Source organism: Bombyx mandarina, chromosome A1, assembly GCF_030267445.1.
Source record: "Bombyx mandarina strain Sakado chromosome A1, ASM3026744v2".
NCBI classification, from domain to species: domain Eukaryota; kingdom Metazoa; phylum Arthropoda; class Insecta; order Lepidoptera; family Bombycidae; genus Bombyx; species Bombyx mandarina.
The window spans coordinates 3,995,339-4,014,903 of record NC_143234.1 but is presented as its reverse complement, the minus strand read 5'-3'; the positions used below and the strand labels follow the sequence as shown (position 1 = coordinate 4,014,903).

Sequence of the window (19,565 nt, the reverse complement as noted above, 5' to 3'; positions counted from 1 at the left end):
AATTAAATCGAAATACCTAATGTTTGTTTCCCGTTTAGATGATGTCCGTCCATTGTATATTTCGAGTACTGTTCTCGAATGCATTCGGCGCGTTTTTTGAATTTCGCAATCGTCGCGTCGTTCCACCACTGGTTCAAGTTGCCAAATCTGTAATAATCGATAAGTATATAAATCTACAGTGGTTTTTACGGATGTTCCGTTATAACTGCTGAACAATGCATCCGATTGACTTGAAACTTGGTATCCATGTATAAAATACATGTACTTAATGGATAGGCTAATATTTATACGAGTGTTGGACTCCCTACACCAGTTGCGGGGGCGTTAATGACGAGAATCTTTGTAGTGGTGAGAAATAATAATGTTAATTTTAAATGCCCAGCGAAGCGGACGGGCACAGCTAGTGACTAATCATTTTACTGGTCGAAATACACGAGCGGAGGCATTCACATTGCGATATCTATGAACTCTGGTAACAAGTAGACACCAATGTGCTTATAGTAGAATTATTTTTTCCGTGCAGTTTGGGTCATAAAAAATCGGAGCGGTGAAGCGAGTATTTCGCTCTCTCTTCCACTCACGAGCCTTATGGACGGGCATAGTGATGCCCATTATTGTTGTCGATAAGCGTTATCGATAGTGTATTTAGTTTTATCATTTTGTGGGTTAGTGATAAAAAAGAAAGAAAAAATCACTAATTACTACACTTACACCACATATCGCCGCAGTAAGTTAACGAGAACGGCAGAAATTAACACTATAACTTTTCGGGATCTATTCTCATTTCAGTGAAATTTTTTAACACATTGTTGATAATAACATGTGCTTATGCTGGTATATTTTTGCCAACAAGCAAAATGTTTGAATAAATTCTGCCGTTTTGGTACAAAACAAAGGAGTAGCCATTGTGTCACTAACGAAATTCAGAGAGCGAATGCACAAAACCACATTTCTCTTCGACATATGTACTATAATTTGCAGGTAAGTACAACAAATGACTCATAACATAACAATGTCTCACCACCCTTCATATACCGCCCCCCCGCCGTGTACCTACCTTCGATGACTCATTTGTTTTTATCGATAATGGCGTTGCGCCCGCGCAACATGCTCACCGCCCTAGCCGGGCTATGTTTTATGACCCAAACTGCACGGACAAAATAATTCTACTATAGTGCGAGTTTTTTAACGTTTTCGATAACGTAAAAGTTAACCCAATTTTGTATGCACTTGGAACAGCGCCCCTAGCGGCAATGGTACGCAAACGATCCCGTTCCATACAAATATGAGCTAACTTTTACGCTATCGAGAACGTTAAAAAGCTCGCAGTAAGCACACAAGTTGTTTCATTCGTGAATGTGTATGTACATATTAAATTCCTATTTTATTATACTAAAATTAAAAAGTTGTGTCTGTATACGTGATTCGAACACAAACGAACGAACACAGTCGCATCGCTCGATACGAATGTACCGAACGTCTTATCCGTTAGAGCCCGTTCACACATGGTCTCCGTTTTACAGGTCCGTTTTGTCGAATACGCTTTTTTTCATCGATGGAGCATGGGGTTGTATGAGCGACTTCACATATGGTACAGTATACAGTAAAAAAAAAACGATCCGGTAAATTATGACATTCCGTTTTGTCATCAAATGCGGAATACGTATCCGTCATGTTTCCGTACAATTATACAATAACCATTATATAAATGTGTGTATATATTTGAGGAGAAATATGTCATCGCAAGGTTTTAAGGCTTCGGCAGCCTCAAAGAACTAAACCTTTTCCAAAAGCACCAGAAGAGCGCGGGTCCCCACCACGTTTGTTTTCCCATGAAAGCCTCATTAGGCCACGATCCTCAGCCTTGAGGATTATCGACGGAAGGAGGATGTAATCGCAAGTTCACCTGTCGTATTCTCTTCCTTGATCGTCAAAAGCGTGGGTCAGCTCGTGTCCCATGACGACCCCCATGGCACCGTAGTTCACGCACTTCGGATTGTCTCCATCATAGAAAGGCAGCTGCAGGATCCCGGCCGGAAACACTATTTGGTTCTTCGTGGGAGTGTAGTAAGCGTTTACCGTAGACGGAGTCATTCCTGTGTGATCCAAAGGATTTTGTTAAAGTATTGCTGGTGGTAGGACGTCTTGTGAGTCCGCGCGGGTAGGTACCGCCGCCCTGCCTATTTCTACCGTGAAGTAGTAATACGATGCGTTCCGGTTTGAAGGGCGGGGCAGCCGTTGTAACCATACTGAGACCATAGAACTCATATTCCAAGGTGGGTGGCGGCATTTGCGTTGTAGATAGATATCTATGGGCTTCGGTAACCACATAACGTCGGGTGGGCCGTGAGCTTGTCCACCCATCAATGGAATATACACATATGGACTTGTTCCTATTAAGACGGAAAGTGAGAAATTTCAAAGAGTCGCGATTTCTATTAAGTATTATCTTACCCCATTTCGATTTGTTGACAGGCTTATCCAGTTTTAATAGGTCGTTTTTAAGCGAATACATGTTGTAAGCTATGTTATTTTCGAAGTATTCGTTTGGCTTCACGACCAACTCTTCGTATTGCTTGTTCAGTTCGTCTTTGTGGAGAATGTAGTCCGGGAAACCTGGATAAAATATATCTATACTTAATATTACTAGATGATGACCAAGCTTTGCTCGGTTTTTTTTTTGATAACGCCATCTTGTTGTGTCTTTAAAGCGGTTAGTTGCCCTCAATTAAGAAAAATAGTATTATTATTCGCCAATAGATGTCGGGAAGAGTTGATTATTGAAAACACGAATAAAATAACATTTTCTGAAAATAAATCGTAGCTAGATCGATTTATCGCCCCCGAAATTCCCTGTATACTAAATTTTATGAAAATCGTTGGAGCCGTTTCCGAGATTCAGATTATATATATACCTAGTCAGGTCATAAGTATTGTCACACAGTAAAAACTTTTCTTTTAGAATGCTGGCCCCAAAAAAGTTTATTGAATTCGAATTTCGAATTGTTCATGAAAATAAAAATGTATACTTTTAGAATTTTACTTTTTTTTTTTTTTTAGAATTTTTATATTTATTTTTATTAGTAACAGAAAGTCAAATCAAAATAATTTAACATAACTTTTACTCATTTTTAAATATGGAGTGGACGCTTAAAGAAGACCGTGTTGCAGTTATTGCGTTGCATCGTTGCGGTTACGCGCCAATTCAAATTTTTAACATACTGAAAATTTTGAATATAACCAAAAGATTCGTTTATCGTACCATCAAACGATACAATGAAGACTCTAGTGTAGATGACAGGTCAAGAAGTGGTCGCCCTCGGTCTGTTAGGACTTCAGCAGTGATAAAAGCTATGAAGGCGCGAATTCAAAGAAATCCCAAACGTAAGCAGAAACTGTTGGCCCTTCAGATGGGGTTAAGCAGAACCACGGTGAAAAGGGTGTTAAATGAAGACTTAGTGCTTCGGGCATATCGAAGAAAAACAGGACATCGTTTGAATGCTCGTCTAATGGACCTGAGACTGAAGAGATGCCGCGCTTTGTTGAAGCGGTACGCGGGAAAAGAATATCGGGAAATTCTTTTTTCGGATGAAAAAATTTTACCGTAGAAGAGAGCTACAACAAACAAAATGATAAGGTGTACGCACACAGTAGTGAAGAAGTGAGCAACCGTATTCCGCGTGTCCAACGAGGTCATTTTCCATCCTCGCTCATGGTATGGTTGGGAGTTTCTTATTGGGGCTTAACAGAGGTACATTTTTGTGAGAAAGGTGTAAAAACGAATGCAGTTGTGTATCAAAATACAGTCCTGACGAACCTTGTGGAACCTGTTTCTCATACCATGTTCAATAACAGGCACTGGGTATTCCAACAAGATTCGGCGCCAGCTCATAGAGCGAAGAGCACACAAGACTGGCTGGCGGCGCGTGAAATCGACTTCATCCGACACGAAGACTGGCCCTCCTCCAGTCCAGATTTGAATCCGTTAGATTACAAGATATGGCAACACTTGGAGGAAAAGGCGTGCTCAAAGCCTCATCCCAATTTGAAGTCACTCAAGACATCCTTGATTAAGGCAGCCGCCGATATTGACATGGAGCTCGTTCGTGCTGCGATAGACGACTGGCCGCGCAGATTGAAGGCCTGTATTCAAAATCACGGAGGTCATTTTGAATAAACTTTAGTGTCATAAGAATCTATGTTTTGTTAAGTTCATTTTGGTATATGAATGGTTACATAATGAATAAACTTGTTTCAATTATTTTACATTAAACATGTGACAGAATTTATGACCTGACTATGTATATATATATATACAAGAATTGCTCGTTTGAAGGTATAAGATAAGATAAAGAGGAAAGATTTGTTTGTTTGTATTGAATACGCTCCGAAACTACTGAACCGATTTGAAAAATTCTTTCATTGTTTGGAAGCTACACTATTCCAGAGTGATATAGGCTATTATAATCTGTTTTGAAAAAAAATAGGAATCCTTACTAAAACTCCAATAATGTAATCCAAGATGTAAAAAAATTACCTAAAATATTCTTTACATCGCGTGCCCTGCGAAAACTATTGATGAAAGAATAAAATAACGTACTACGACTTTGTAGAACACATTATTATTTACAAAAAGTGTCGCGACAGTATATGTCTAACTATTATAGTTATGCCGCAATAAGTGTTCTTTTATTTAAAACAAATAAAACAACGTCAAATATCGTTGAAATTTTCGTTAAAGACTTGAGCAGAGACGGAGCGGGCCGCTTGTAACTAATAAATGAAAATAATATAATATATTCTTCTTTTTCACAAAGAAATTTCAGTTACGGTATCTCTAAATGATGTTGTCATCTATTTGTTTTACACATTTATACGTTACTGTATCCGGTTAAAGAAAGCACATATATAAATTCACAAATTTTCTTCGAACAAACTGCTTACTGTAAAAGATATCATATCGAACTACCTTCACCCTTTTGATCTTACATTTTTTATTGTCATTACATTGTTATCGACGTTACAGTTTCCGTGGTCACGGATACCAATCGTAAGAGTAGTTGTAAAGTTTAATGGAGTGTAAATATGCGCACAAACAAAAGGTCAATGACTTAGCGGGTAGTATAAAATCTCTATTCACAAATATGACGGTAGGCAGCGGCTTATTACTGGCATTTCTGATGTTTATGAGCATTTACAAGAACAATCGTTAGTTTAGCGTTAGTTAATTAGTGTTAGCGACTCCTAGACACTGCTCTGCTGCGTTTAGAGGTAGCTTCCGTTAGTTGGCTTTACTGGTGGTAGGACCTCTTGTGAGTCCACAGGGGTAGGTACCACCGCCCTGCCTATTTCTGCTGTGAAGCAGTAATGCGTTTCGGTTTGAAGGGTGGGGCAGCCGTCGTAACTATACTGAGACCTTAGAACTTATATCTCAAGGTGGATGGCGCATTTACGTCGTAGATGTCTATGGGCTCCAGTAACCACTTAACACCAGGTGGGCTGTGAGCTCGTCCAACCATCTAAGCAATAAATAAATAAAACTTGGCTTCTAAATGTTGGAACAATATTCCTCCACCTATCCGGCACCAAAGAACACTAAGTTCTTTTTAAGCAAATTTAAAAGTATATCTTCTGAATACGCAAATTAAATTCGAAAATATCAATTATAACTATTCCGTACTGTAGTAATTGTGCATTGCAATTGTAATTTTTTATAATTTAATATATGTACATATATGTCATTGTTTTTATTGTTGTTGTTGCAGTGATTGTTGTTGTTGTTATTATTCTAAGCTTAGATTGTGATTGCTCGGTCTGATGCTAGTGTGCACGTCCCTCTGCAGATGCCGGCGAAAGATCAGCGCCGCAGTACCGATTGTCTCGGTACTGTTAGCCATTGCTGAGCCGGTAACCCTTTCCAAGCGTCGTTATTTTTTAAGTTATACTTCTTTAGGCGCGTTATGAAAAATTTATGAGAGTGACATTTTACGATGTTGCCAACTAAATCGCTCATTATAATACGACCGACGTAACTTGGCGAGTTCGAATCACAGAACGCTATATCTTCTATTGGTCGGAATATAGCCACAGGTGAACTTTCCGAACCGTACCGAGAATTACCGAATTTATACGATGTCAAGAAAAAAAAAAACTACGACAGATTAGGCTGTATTAGGCGAATTTAAAAACAACAACAACAATATTGTTGCCGGCTTCCGGATTTTCATTTCATTTTATTATTATTATGAGGATATAATAATAATAAAATGTACGTAAGGGCTTATTTCTAGCAACCTTAACCACAATTAACTTATTTAATACTGTAAATAATGATGAGAGCGATTATTGATTTCGAAGAAAATAATTGACAACTTAATTTTAAAAACAGATTTCTCTTAAACCTGGGTGAGAATATAAAAATAGTTTTCTGAATATGAAACGATATTTCATTGTTTATCAAATTAAGTTAAAACCATCATGACCCGACAACTTTTTAGGGGCCCAAACGCCCTAAGAAAATGGGCATTGTCCTTTAATAAAAATAAAGTATAACTTACGCGCGTACATAAGTACACGCACCCTTTTTTTCTTTTAATTTTTGTTTCATTTTTTGTAAGTTTGGAATAAATGTTTATTATTATTTATTTATATTTATATCTTATTAATTACATAATATTATTTAAAAAAAGATATTAAATATATAATTTTTAAAAAACACTATATAAAAATAGATTGCCGCTGATGGCGGTATCTACTACACAAGCCACCAGTGGTTAGGACTCCAGGGTGAGAAATCTCCTCACAATGCGTGCGGTATCGAGGATTTATTATTATTATAATTATTTAAGTTTATGCTCGTGTGTTCTCATTACCCTTCAAACAGACATTACCGATCATATCAGTTATAGCGTCAGCCTTCGTCTCGGCCGCCTTCCTCGTCTCGGAGTCCATCCAGTCCAAATTCCTCAGGTTCTCCTTGAAAGCGTTACGGATGTTATCAATCATTATTTCTCCCTGGGTCTTCGCTTCGCCGTGGAAGACTTCGCGGACGAACATGGCTCCAACCGCGAAACCTTGAAACATACATTTGAAAATATGTTATAGTTTAAACTGAGACCTGAAATCACTTGCCCCCTTTTTTTTTAAGGGATTTTATGACCTGGTAACTAAGACCTTTAGGTCATGTCTTATTTTAATTTATATTGTTATTTTTATGAAAAATGATAATATGGAGTGAAATGAAATGAAGATGATTAATTTGAGACATTAATCAACTGGGATGAAATTAAATGATATGGGATGAAATATAATCTCAGTACAATGTTGGGCATTTACTAAGGTTTTTTCAGTGGACTTTTTGGAGGATCCCGAGAAGTTACGTCCAGCGGCTTTGTTTCATTTTCCCACATTTGTGCACTTTGATATTAAACAGTTAATAAACCACCATTATTACACATTTAAACCCGAAGAAACACTAAATAGACAAAATAAAACAAATCACACAACTTCACTCCTCGCGTTCCCGCCAAAAAGTCTTACTTGCCCCTTATTTCGACATTGGCACAGATTAAGTCAGAGATGTTACAGTTTATCTTCTTGTCAGTTGTGGCAGAGTGGAGTGAGTCTGTACGTTGCTGCGTAGCGGTGTTTTAAATCCGTACGAAATAAACGTGCGATGAAAAACTTACCAATAGCATTGTTAGTGTCAGTGACGCAGTATCTCCACGACTCTTCGGTGCCTTCAGATCCGAAAAGCGCCTTCCTAAGAATCTTGGTGGCGTCCCGAAAAGGCTTCGATAAATACGTTGAAAGAGATCTTGAAACTTGCCACATCATGTAACTGGTTATCGTTCTGAAAAAGCAAATAATTTGTCGACTAGAGAGATAAATATAATTTTAGTTCTATTTATGCTCATTGAGGTGCATTTTCTTACAGTTTTCTTAGGTTTTCAGAACCCAAGAAAACTAGGCTATGATTTTTTAATTTTTATTATAGTCAATCGGGATCTACAAATCAATCGATTCTGATTCATATTCGAATAATTTGTTCATTAACCGATGGTGTTTTAGATCTGCTTCGGTCTCCAGTTTTAGGGATGGGTTAACAGTCGTATATTTTTATTATTTATCTATACAAATAAATAAAATTGGAGTGTCTGTTTGTAATAATAAAATAACCAGTTTTTACTAAATGTGTAAGTATGTATACACAGTATACATACAAAATAACATTTTTTATAAATTTTGTCTGTCTGTTTGTCTGTCTGTCTGTTTGTTCCGGCTAATCTCTGAAACGGCTGGACCGATTTCAAAGGGACTTTCACTGATAGGTAGCTGATGATAGAAGGAATAACTTAGGCTACTTTTTTTAAGACTAGCTTCGCCCCGCAGAGTCACCCGCGGTACGATAATAACCGCGGGTAACATCGCGGGACCCAGCCAGTTATTTATATATTTTGATATTTCAACCTAGTTTCTCAAGGTAGCTGTATCCCAGCTGCTATCCAAGATGACCGTTGAATAAATTAATATCTTTTAAATTCATAGAATTCCATACCTCTGGTCCTCTTCAGTTTTATTGTACTTTTGTATGATCCTCGTCAAATTCTTGAAGTAGTCTGGCGCGTAAACGACAATTCTCTCCGTATCTGGAATCTGAAGTGATTTAAACGTGTTAATGCTTGCCGCTTAACAGTAAACAATATATTTATGCACATGATATGACGTCACAAAACTACAAAATATATTTAAGATATTAGTCGAAAAAACTTTGAAATCTTTCTCTGTATTAATCTAAAATGTTGATTCGGGCATTAGCTGTTCTATATTTGTGAAACTCTTTTGCTTTGCTGTAAGCCCTATTTGCCGAAGCCGTAAAAAAGTTATTGACTTAAAAGTCTCGTTGTCAGGCCATAAAATCTTCAAATAAAAAGTAAAAAAGTTCTCAATTTGTTATAGCTAAACTAGCGTTATATTGATGGTAAAGCCTTAGAAGCATTCCTTCAAGTCCCAACATCTTCACCCGATTTAGGAATAATAAGCGAAATCCCAACGGTCGAAACAAAACAAATTTATTCACGTTTGTTTTATAATTTCCACAGAAAAAATAGAATAGCAGCAAATGCTTATTAAGAATCTGCTAAAAACGACATTACCGTTATTAACATTTCATGACTTGTATCCCTATTTTAATCGTCAAAGTAGCATTGAAACCCTTATCTTTTTTTTCGTGATTGAAGGATTGCTGGTTCCCGGAAACCTTTCCAGTTTGACTAGGACAGGTAGACGAGCATGGGCTCAACCAGGAAGAGTGGGATTGCTAGCAGCTACCCGAGCGCCTCCGAAGGAGACTTTACAACTCAAGAGCAGCTGTTTCGCGAATGAATCAACTACCTAATAAAATAAGTATTGTCTTAAGTCTCTAAAATAAGTATTAAAATATACTCACAGTACGATTGACAAGCTTAAATGCATCATTAAAAAACTGGGTCCAATTCAAGAACGACACTTCCTTCTGCCACTGCCTTATTGTATAAGGATTATACATTCCTTCTTCATCTCTTCTGTCTTCAGAGGGCGTAGTAATATTAGCTAGATCTGTTTCGAACTGAATGACCTTGCTCATTTGGGCACGAGCCTCTGATTTGTTTGCGCCTAAGAGGACACAGATCCTAGTCATAAAATCTAGATATGCGTCTAGGACTTTCTTATGAGCGGTTTTGTTCAGGTAGTTGTCTCGTGTTGGTAGATTAAGACCTCCTTGGTCAAGCTGTAATGAAAGAGTTTTCCATTATATACTTCGCAAAAATCAACTCATTTGTTACAGTCAAGGTTGGAATCAAATAACAATAACAAAAATATAACAGAAGCAAGTTACTTGATTAGATTTAGTAAATCAAATACCACGTCAATTAATTTCAAACCAACTTACAACAATGACGTGTTTGGATGAGTTTCTGTCGTCCTCAGACACGGCCCAGTTGAAGAGGCCTCCCAGGTTGTATCTGAAATCGAAACAAAATCATATTATAAATAGAGTAAACTATCCATATCTAGGGGTAAAAATTGAAATTTCGCTTGATACGCGACCTTTATCTTTGTAATTAAATGTTCGTTGTTTTATTTGGTAAATCATAGTAGCGTCAACAGTTCGATGTTTTTAACTGAACTTCAATTATGTTCACCCCATTCTAATAGTTGAAGAAGATTTTTTGTTAGGATATTTTTATCAAATTTTAAACTTTTTTTATTTTTTTTATTGCCCTTGTAGGCAGACGAGCGCACGGCCCACCTGATGGTGAGTGGTTACCGTCGCCCATGGACTTCAGCAATGCCAGGGGCAGAGCCAAGCCGCTGCCTACCGCTTAATACTGTCCACAAGCCTCGTTTGAAGAAGGACATGTCATAGCGCTCGGGAAACACCGTGGAGGGGAGCTCATTCAATAGCCGGATGGTACGTGGCAAAAAAGACCTCTGGAAACGCACTGTGGATGACCGCAGTGGCTCCAGGTAGTATGGATGAACTCTACTCCGGTAACGGGCAGTGCGATGGTAAAAACGAGATGCCGGTATCATCTCGAACCATTCCTCAGAGCACTCCCCTGTAACTTTAAATGACTCCCCTGTAAAGTTGCAAAAATGTCGCTTAAATCAAATAAATAGCCTTTCACCCCTCGATATGATACATTACCGGGTTTTGATACAAAAAAAACCCTTGAATTTCCATGAATTTTACACTGACTGACATTGTTCTCCCAATTTCTTAACAGTCACGTGTATCAACAACATGATACTGCTACTACTGTGTTATGCAAACCGCCTAATTCAATTACTGTTCATGATAATGCCTGTACGCATCTTGAAGCTCAACCACAAAAACCTTAATTAGATAGAAACCTTGTAAGATTAAGTTTGAAGCCAAGTCATTAGTGTTGATTCCTACAACCTTATTAAAGTCAGGTCATTTGTGCCACTTGTTTGTCCAGAATCTCGTTTTCGTAAATAATTAGCTGAAGTGCGACTTCTAATTTGGTTAGTAATTTTAAAAGGAGAACGAGGGAGGACTACCGTAGTCCTTTTGTGTACCAAACCAACTGATCCTAACTAGTTAATGATGTCCCGCCGTCTCAATATCCCCGGCTTGGCTCCGGCCCGGTCCGGGATAGGGCATCGGTTGTGAGCGGCAGGAGTTTTTAGTGAGGTTCAACTCCCACATACCGCGCGGGTGGGGATCCGGCGATTTTTTCAAGTGGAAAAAAAAAACGAGTTAACGAAACTTACGAGTTCTGTACATCCTGAACCAGCTTCTGGAAGTCCCATTTCTGCTGTTTGACCATCGTTGACGGCAGTATATGCCAGCCTCCGAGTTTCTTGATTACCGCTATCAAAGGTTTCTCGGCCAGTTTCTCTATTGTTTCATTCGTGTCGATGCACGCATCATAATACACGCGCGCCTTATATTCGGCCTCCGATTTGTTTGTAGTATTCACCTTTTCTGTAACGGACATTTTAGATTGTTTGTTATATGAAGACAGATTCTGTTTATCGGCAGCTGTGATTATTTTAATACGGTGTTTCAATTGTACCCAATGGATATTATTTTTAGCATAAAAAAGCACGTTAATATTTGGACGTGTTTTTCAATTTTATATACATAAATTTTAATACGAGCTGACTTCAAGAACACGTTCAAGGTAGGTGGTGATGATGTCCACGATGTTTCATGGGTACCACGACCTAATGGCATAATAGGAACCAACTAGAGTCTGGGCTCCACAATTCGTAAAGTCTGTTTTTTTATTAGTCGTCATGATACGTAGAGTGGGCTACAAAAGTGATAAGTATTGCTGTAAAAATCTTGCAAACATTTTTTTTATTGCTTAGATGTGTAGACGAACGAGCTCACGGCCCACCTGGTATTAAGTGGTTACCAGAGCCCATAGACACCTACGACGTAAATGCCGCCACCCACCTCGAGACACGAGTCCTTAGGTCTCTGTTATTACAGTACAACGACTGCCCCACCCTTCAAACCGAAACGCATTACTGCTTCACGACAGAAGTAGGGAGGGTCGTACCTACCAGTGCGGACTCACAAAATGTCCTACCACCAGTAATTCCGAAAATTATATGTTACACAACGCCATCTATTATTAATACTGTGTAACTAATCGACGAGTGTTGTTTTAAATTCCTAACGCCTTACAGAATTATGCGTAGTAAGGTAAACATATAAATCGAAATCATGCAAGGTAAGCGCCGTGACGCCAGTGTAAAAGCTTGGCATGAGGATACAGTCGTCATTCAGAACGAATCGCGTTGTCCTGTATTTCTGTGAATTCTTTATTAAAATCATGCGCCATTTTGAGAAGGCGGCACGACATGAGAACCCTCTCATCGTAGCCGCTGGAAACTACATACCCGACCCAGTAGACCGAATGTTAAACCGTCGACGTCGCCCAAAGCACGTCATTACGGATCCTCCTGATCCATTAACGGTGCTTAGGCACCACAAGCACCGGTCACCGTCCTCGTCGAACCCGTCGCTTGCGACGAAGGGCTCGACGAGCGAACTAACCCATAGACACAGCCCACTGAGTTTCTCGCCGGATCTTCTCAGTGGGTCACGTTTCCGATCCGGTGGTAGATTCTGCGAAGCACTGCTCTTGCTAGGGTCAGTGTTAGCAACTCTCCGGTTGAGCCCCGTGAGCTCACCTACAAACGTTAGGGTGAAGCTGAAATAGCCTCTCAAGTCAATCAGTATAGGTAGGAAAAAAAAAAAATTTAAAATCAAAAGATCGATGCATTTCAAATACATTGACGCATTTCCGCGGCTGACCTTCCACTGATGAATAAATAATAAAGTCAAAAATATATTTTTTTAGGTTTGTTACATACTGTAGGCGAATTATACCCCGCCCCGCTTAGCTTACTATGCGTTTATAGTAATGAGCAACATACGTTAGTCAGTCAGTGGTTATTGGTTAACGTGCAGCGATCCACCGCGGTCGCTGCACGTTAACCACGCGAATAAACATGTATTTATACGTAGTGTTTTATTGACCACTCTGATGAGGTTTATGGAGGACAACACGCAACAAACAAACGCACACGCCTCCTTCGTCATCACCCAATAAACCTCACAATACTAAATGCTTATTTTGCGATAACCCACAACGAAAAGTAACCAGAGGCTCCATTTTTACCAAATAAAACGTGCTTTTGTACATTTAATTTAAGGAGAAATAGATATTCAAGATTTTGACAGTCACTTCGAGTAGCAAAAGCTCTACAAGAAGTTTAAAAGCAGGTCTCCTTTACAATAAAAAAAAATCCCATAATTAATTTCACATAATTAATCAAAATCAGACAAACAGAACCCAGATTCAATAATCGCGTTTACGTGTGTAACAAATAAACTTTTTGAAACAACAAGACTGAAATGGAGCGATCTTTTTTTATTGCTCCTGTAGGCAGACGAGAATAGTCTTTTCCCTTCTACCTTGTGGTGGGCAAGGGAAAAGACCCGCCGGCCGGCCACCAAACCGTTGGTCGGATCAGATAACTGCGCTCACTGGACTCTCTGTTACGAACGCCCTGAGAGAAGCCGAAAACCGAAGCAAATGGAAGCCGAGGGTACAAAGAGCCACGAAGGGCTTTCAAGGACACGACCTTCAGCAATGAAGTATTCGACTAAGAAGAAGAAGAAGGCAGACGAGAATACGGCCCATCTGATGGTGAGGGGTTACCGTCGCCCATGGACTTCAGCAATGCCACGCGCAGAGCCAAGCCACTGCCTACCCGACCCTTAGACTCACCGTCCCCAACCCAGACGTCCGACCCACGCAACCTATACAGACGCTAATTGCACGCGAAAAATCCGAACAATCTCGTGAACGAAATACGAGTGAGTTCGTTTACAGAATATATTTTGATAAAATTCGTATTCAATACGAAATTCAGGTACTAATTTTTAGCGAACACAGACACGTTAAACGATACGAAATGATTTACAATAGTTCACTAATTCAATCGAAACATAGTCTTGTATAATGGGAGACAGCGGTTTTAAATTTAATAACAAAACCCATATTAACAGGATTGAGAGAATTCGAAAAAAAGTTACTTCGCCACATGTCGTACCGTTTTAGGCCGCCTAATAATGTTGAATCTTATGTTGATAGGGCTAAATATTTTAAAATGCAAACATTGAGTGATCGCCGCGATATGTTAGGCTTGTGTTTTTTAAATCAAGTTATGAGCGGTGCTGTCGACTCCCAATCCATCCTCAATAAATTCTCTTTGAAGGTGCCATCCAGGTTACCTCGTCGCCCCGTTGCTCTTTTCAGCACCCACTTTAGCAGAACCAATCTAGGCAAGCACTCACCTACTCCTCGTCTAACTAACCTTTATAATAATCTAGTCAGAAAAGCTGAAAACCTTGACATATTTGGCGATTCCCTTCCAATATTCAGGAACAAAATTATAAAAAGTTGTTGTTGAACCTCAGCCTCAGCCTTGGTCTGGGTACTCGAGTATTACTGTCCTTGTTGTCTTTCTTTTATTTTTAATTTTTTATTATTATTAATGGTATTGTTAAATCTCTATTGATATATTAATGTAATGCATGCTGTGATTGCCTCTAATTACAGTTGCAGTTATCAATTGCTCTATACATGTCAATGTTATTTTATGTCTTACTGTAAACCCTGTCGGTAATTCTTAAATAAATAAATAAAAAATAAAAAATATATTGATATAAATTACTTTCGCTGTTTGAATTTTGGTTTGTATTCGATTCTATTTCAATTATTATTTAGTTCGGTTTAATTTTCTCTCGTAAGTTTGAACTTTTATGTAAGTACCTAAAGTTATTGTATTCCTTGAACGAGAAGCACTGCTGCTTGAGGTAAAGCTTTATCAGCTAGTTCAAGCACAGATCCAAAGTCATTATTGTGTCTCTACTTCTATGCTAACAATAAATAATTTATTATTATCATATAATTAAGTTACACCTCATATATCAATTTGTATTGCGCAATTATCTTTCTGATTTGTATTCTTCTTCCTATTCGTACACTCTTGACAGAGTGGTCGTGGTCATGCATCAGTCGGATCCTGCGATACCGATGCTCTCACGATGCGACGCCATGTAGCACGATGTTTCGCAGATTGAGAGCAATCATTTATGTTGGAGTGAGTCACAGATTTTATGAGGTCGGTCCATCGTGTTGGAGATTTGAGATTTGTATAGGCCTCGGTAAATATGTAATTAAATAAGTTGACAAGCAAAAAAGCCTTGTTCCTTGAAGCCTTTTTGCATAAATTCAATTTCATCGGAGCGAAGGTAAACTACAAATGACCGAGAAGATATACTTTGACACAAAGCTTCGGTCAGCTACACTCTAGGACGTCTTGACACGTTACCTATGACACGTCAATTGCTGCTGTTAATTTGTCAGTTTTAAATATAACATACGACTTTCGTGCTTGAGTGTACATTTCAAAGTACCGTCTAGAACAGAAATGAAATAAACAAATATTCAATAGTGTATTTATTGTGTGCTTTTTATATAGAATAATCGGTATTTACTTAAAGTGATAATTCGTTGTTATATTTTCCTGCATTTGTTTTTAGCGATGGTTTTACGTCAATACCGAACTGTAAAAGGTTGTTCAAACAGTCAAAAAAATATGTAAACGCAAAGTTGTTATTATTATTTAAAAAAATATAAATTCAATGACAATCCTTTTTTTTTTCGCATTCGAGTTTCTGTAGTATCGTCCAATAAGTGACTAGAAAGACATTTTTCTGTTCTTCAAATTCCACTATCTTTAGTTTACGGCTACCGTCAATATCGGGCAAGTTGTAAAAATCGTTGCAAAAACCCCGTCAAATAGTGATATTCTTGACCGCAGAAGCTTACAGCAATTCATACAGTCAATCGTTGGAGCTATCTTTATTGCATTCACATACTTGCCGTTGTCTATTTCACTTTTATTTTCGTGTTTTGTGGAGTTTTTTACTGGTGGTAGAACCTCTTGTGAGTCCGCACGGGTAGGTAGCACCACCCTGCCTATTTCTGCCGTGAAGCAGTAATGCGTTTCGGTTTGAAGGATGGGGCAGCCCTTGTAACTATATTGAGACATTAGAACTTATATCTCAAGGTGAGTGGCGCATTTAAGTTGTAGATGTCTATGGGCTCCAGTAACCACTTAACACCAGATGGGCTGTGAGCTCGTCCACTCATCTAAACAATAAAAAAAAGAAAAAGAAAAGAATAGCAAATAAAACTTCTTGTAACTTACCCAGAGCGGACCTGATGATCAACTGGTTCTGCAGCTCGATCTTACTAAAGATACCCCATGTAGATTTTCCTTCAGGAATTGGATTGTTCCTCAGCCATCCTCCACACGCGAACTCGTAGAAGTCATCGCACGGGTCCTTAGTTTCGTCCAGGGCCTGGATGACCTCGCTGGCAGTGTAAATGCAGGAGCTCGAAAGACAAATGCTTGGGCCTGAAAACGGGCGCTATTTTACTTTTTTATGCCTACCCACCTATTCTGTAGTGTAAAAACGGGCGCTATTTTACTCTTTTTATTCCTACCCACCTATTCTGTAGTGTAAAAACGGGCTTTCCAGCTGTGGCTGATAGTAGCGCTGTATTATTAGGGCAGTTATGTGAAATGCGTTTTTCGGTTTTCTCAACCGTTGCTCGGTGGTGAGTATGTACTGGTGTATTTTAATGTAGTAATATTTTTTTCGCTAACAATTCGTTGGTATCCTAAGGGCTCCAGCTACTCACAGACAGGGTCTAGTATTCGTTAATAGCATCTGATGCGCGATCAAAGTACGCCATGGTATCGTTGAGAGACTAAGATTCGTTCCGCCCAATTTTGTCGAGAAACAATCATCAATTTCGGCCATAGCGCAGGTCGTTATTCCAATTCAATTGAGATTTCAAGGAGTCCGGCAGCGTATGTTGCATCCACTTAAAATCTTTAAATCGGCTGGACCATGAGCTCATGTGATAGCCAAGTCAGTAAAATTTGAACTTGTCCATGTTGAACCTTCAGTGTTGCGAGCACATGATATTTAACTTTGTACTATCTAACAACTTATGTTAATGTTAAAAAAAAGTACAATTTTTCCATTATGTAACTTTCAAATGCATTCGCCAATCGAAAATATACTCTAAAGCGGTTTGGCGAAGGACTATTTGAAGTTTTGAACACCATCATCGATTCTTCCACGAAGAACCAAATATTGAACACTAATACGACAAGAAAATATTATATTATTTGAACGAACTATTTATTGAAATCCTTTGTGAACACGAAATCTCAAACGTTAAAATGATGCTAATTAAATCCATTTTACGATACATTATTAGTTTAAATAAACAACTTTTGAATCTAACGATACCGACGTTTCCGAGACGATAATTTATGACTTTCGATATTATTATTATTATTTTTTCAAAATTATATTTCAAAATGTTTTTCTTGCTAAGTAATTTGTTATTACAAACAAGTGAAATAAGTAAAAGAATGTGTTTTTAAAAATGATTCTGTGTTCTGTAGGGAGTGCTCTGATCGGAAGTCCGAGTCATTTGCACCGCATCACCAGTCAACTGAGCAGATTTCATCTCTTTTTCTTTCCTACCTAAGCTGATAGCCTTGAGAGGCTATTGCAGCTACGCCCGGACGGCTGGTGATGCGTGAACTGACGGGGCTCAAACCGGGAGTGTTGCTAACACTGGCCCTAGCAAGAGCAGTGCTTCGCGGAATCTACCACCGGTTCGGAAGCGACCTACCTAGCGAAGATCCGACTCAGTAGGCTGTGTCTATGGGTGTGATCCCTTAAATGGTACCACTGCATTCGCCCACATTCCCGGCGACATCCCTTATGTTCGAATTCTAAGGCACACACTAAATTTATCAAAATAAACGCATGTCTAAAACCTTTACAAGAACGACTTCCATTTTTGTTCCCTACCTATTCGCTGGTAGCCTAAAGGGCCCCATATACGGAACGACCCGTCTGTACGATCCGTCGTTTCAGACCGATCGATCGTGCAGACGTTCCGTGTATGGGGTCCTTAAGGAGTAATTCCAGTTACTCGCGGACAGGTAGATGAGCTCAAGGGCCTCAAGACAGTTTGCTAATACTGGCCCTAGCGAGAGCAATACTTCGCAGAATCTACCACCAGATTTGAATCGCCCTCCACTGTGAAGGCTCCCCCGAGAAACTCAGTGGCTCAACGACTTCAATGTTGCAGGAATGAGGTCACGCAGCAAAACACAACCATCCCGAGATTGGGTATCACTTTTGTTTAAGTACTTTATCAAAAACTGTCATAGCAATAAACAATTGAATGAAGCGGTCCAAGGTTGCGGTTACATGACGTCAAAATGTGACGTCCGAAACGATTGCTTAAGGCAGTATCATACGGTACCATACACATAAATATTATTTACATATCAAATTAGAATTGAAGAATCAAATTTTTTTCGGTTCACCTGGTACTAAAGTTACTACTTAAGTACTGAAGACCATACATATCAACGACGTAAATGCCACAACCCACCATGAGACATGAGTTCTAATTCTCGCTTATAGACAACAGCTGCCCCACTCTCAAAACCGGAACGCATTACTGCTTCACGGCAAAAATAGGTAGGGTGGTAGAGTCTACCCAAGCGGGCTGACAAGACGCCCTGCCACCAATAATTACATAAATTATAATTTTGGGGGTTTGATTTTTATTTGACTCTTTCATCATAAAACTTATACATAGTGGGCACACTTGGTTCATTAAAAAAATTTATATCTGCCTGCGGATTCGAACACCTTCACAATTAAGCTTCAAACATCCACTAATCTAGATATATAAAAATGAATTGCTGTTCGTTAGTCTCGCTAAAACTCGGGAACGGCTGGACCGATTTGGCTAATTTTGGTCTTGAATTATTTTTGGAAGTCCAGAGAAGGTTTAAAAGGTAATTAAGATAAATATGAAAATGCTCGGAATTAAATAAAAATAACAATTTTATTTTTCCTTCGCTGTGTCCCCCGTCGGACGGATTCCTCTTGTTTGTTTTAAGTTGATTTTATACAAAAGTTTAGGTCTTTTATTTATCGATTGAGGCACTACGAAGTCTGCTGGGTCAGCTAGTAAATCAATAATAATAACTGCATATTACCTTTAGGTTCAGGCTGATAGCACGGTGGCACAGGAATATCCGGAGTACCTCTTGTGGTTAGCAACAGAGTCACCATGAGCAGTACGCCCACAAAGAGCGTAGCGCTGGTCACGAGCAGAACACGCTCCAATCTTGTACGCGAATGCCATCCTATGAACGATACACCCTGAAAATGAAAGAAAAATAATTATAAATGCTAATATTCGAGTGATAGTTTCATCTGTTGTTTTTTTTATGATTGAGCGTTTACTGGTAGCCCTCAGGCCTTTACAGTTTCACAAGGACATTTAAGAGCAAGGGCTCAACCAGAAGGGACGGGATTTGCTAACAGCTACCCGAGCACCACCAAGGGAGACCTA

The 19,565-nt window shown here is 38.9% G+C and overlaps 1 protein-coding gene across 3 annotated transcripts in view; it reads right to left on the bottom strand.

Moving 5' to 3' along the window:
• Window positions 1-19,565, bottom strand: part of Nep3 (M13 family metallopeptidase neprilysin 3) — a 62,038-nt gene that overhangs the window by 5,332 nt on the left and 37,141 nt on the right. For all 3 annotated transcript variants that reach the window (XM_089739828.1, XM_089739827.1, XM_089739829.1), the window contains 11 exons: window positions 19,207-19,372; window positions 16,309-16,518; window positions 11,281-11,494; window positions 9,932-10,004; window positions 9,449-9,769; window positions 8,558-8,655; window positions 7,689-7,852; window positions 6,891-7,073; window positions 2,455-2,616; window positions 1,907-2,096; window positions 17-147 (listed from right to left, as the gene is read on the bottom strand). In XM_089739828.1, coding sequence (XP_089595954.1) covers window positions 17-147; window positions 1,907-2,096; window positions 2,455-2,616; window positions 6,891-7,073; window positions 7,689-7,852; window positions 8,558-8,655; window positions 9,449-9,769; window positions 9,932-10,004; window positions 11,281-11,494; window positions 16,309-16,518; window positions 19,207-19,372 — 1,912 coding nt within the window. The remainder of the gene's footprint in view (window positions 1-16; window positions 148-1,906; window positions 2,097-2,454; window positions 2,617-6,890; window positions 7,074-7,688; window positions 7,853-8,557; window positions 8,656-9,448; window positions 9,770-9,931; window positions 10,005-11,280; window positions 11,495-16,308; window positions 16,519-19,206; window positions 19,373-19,565) is intronic.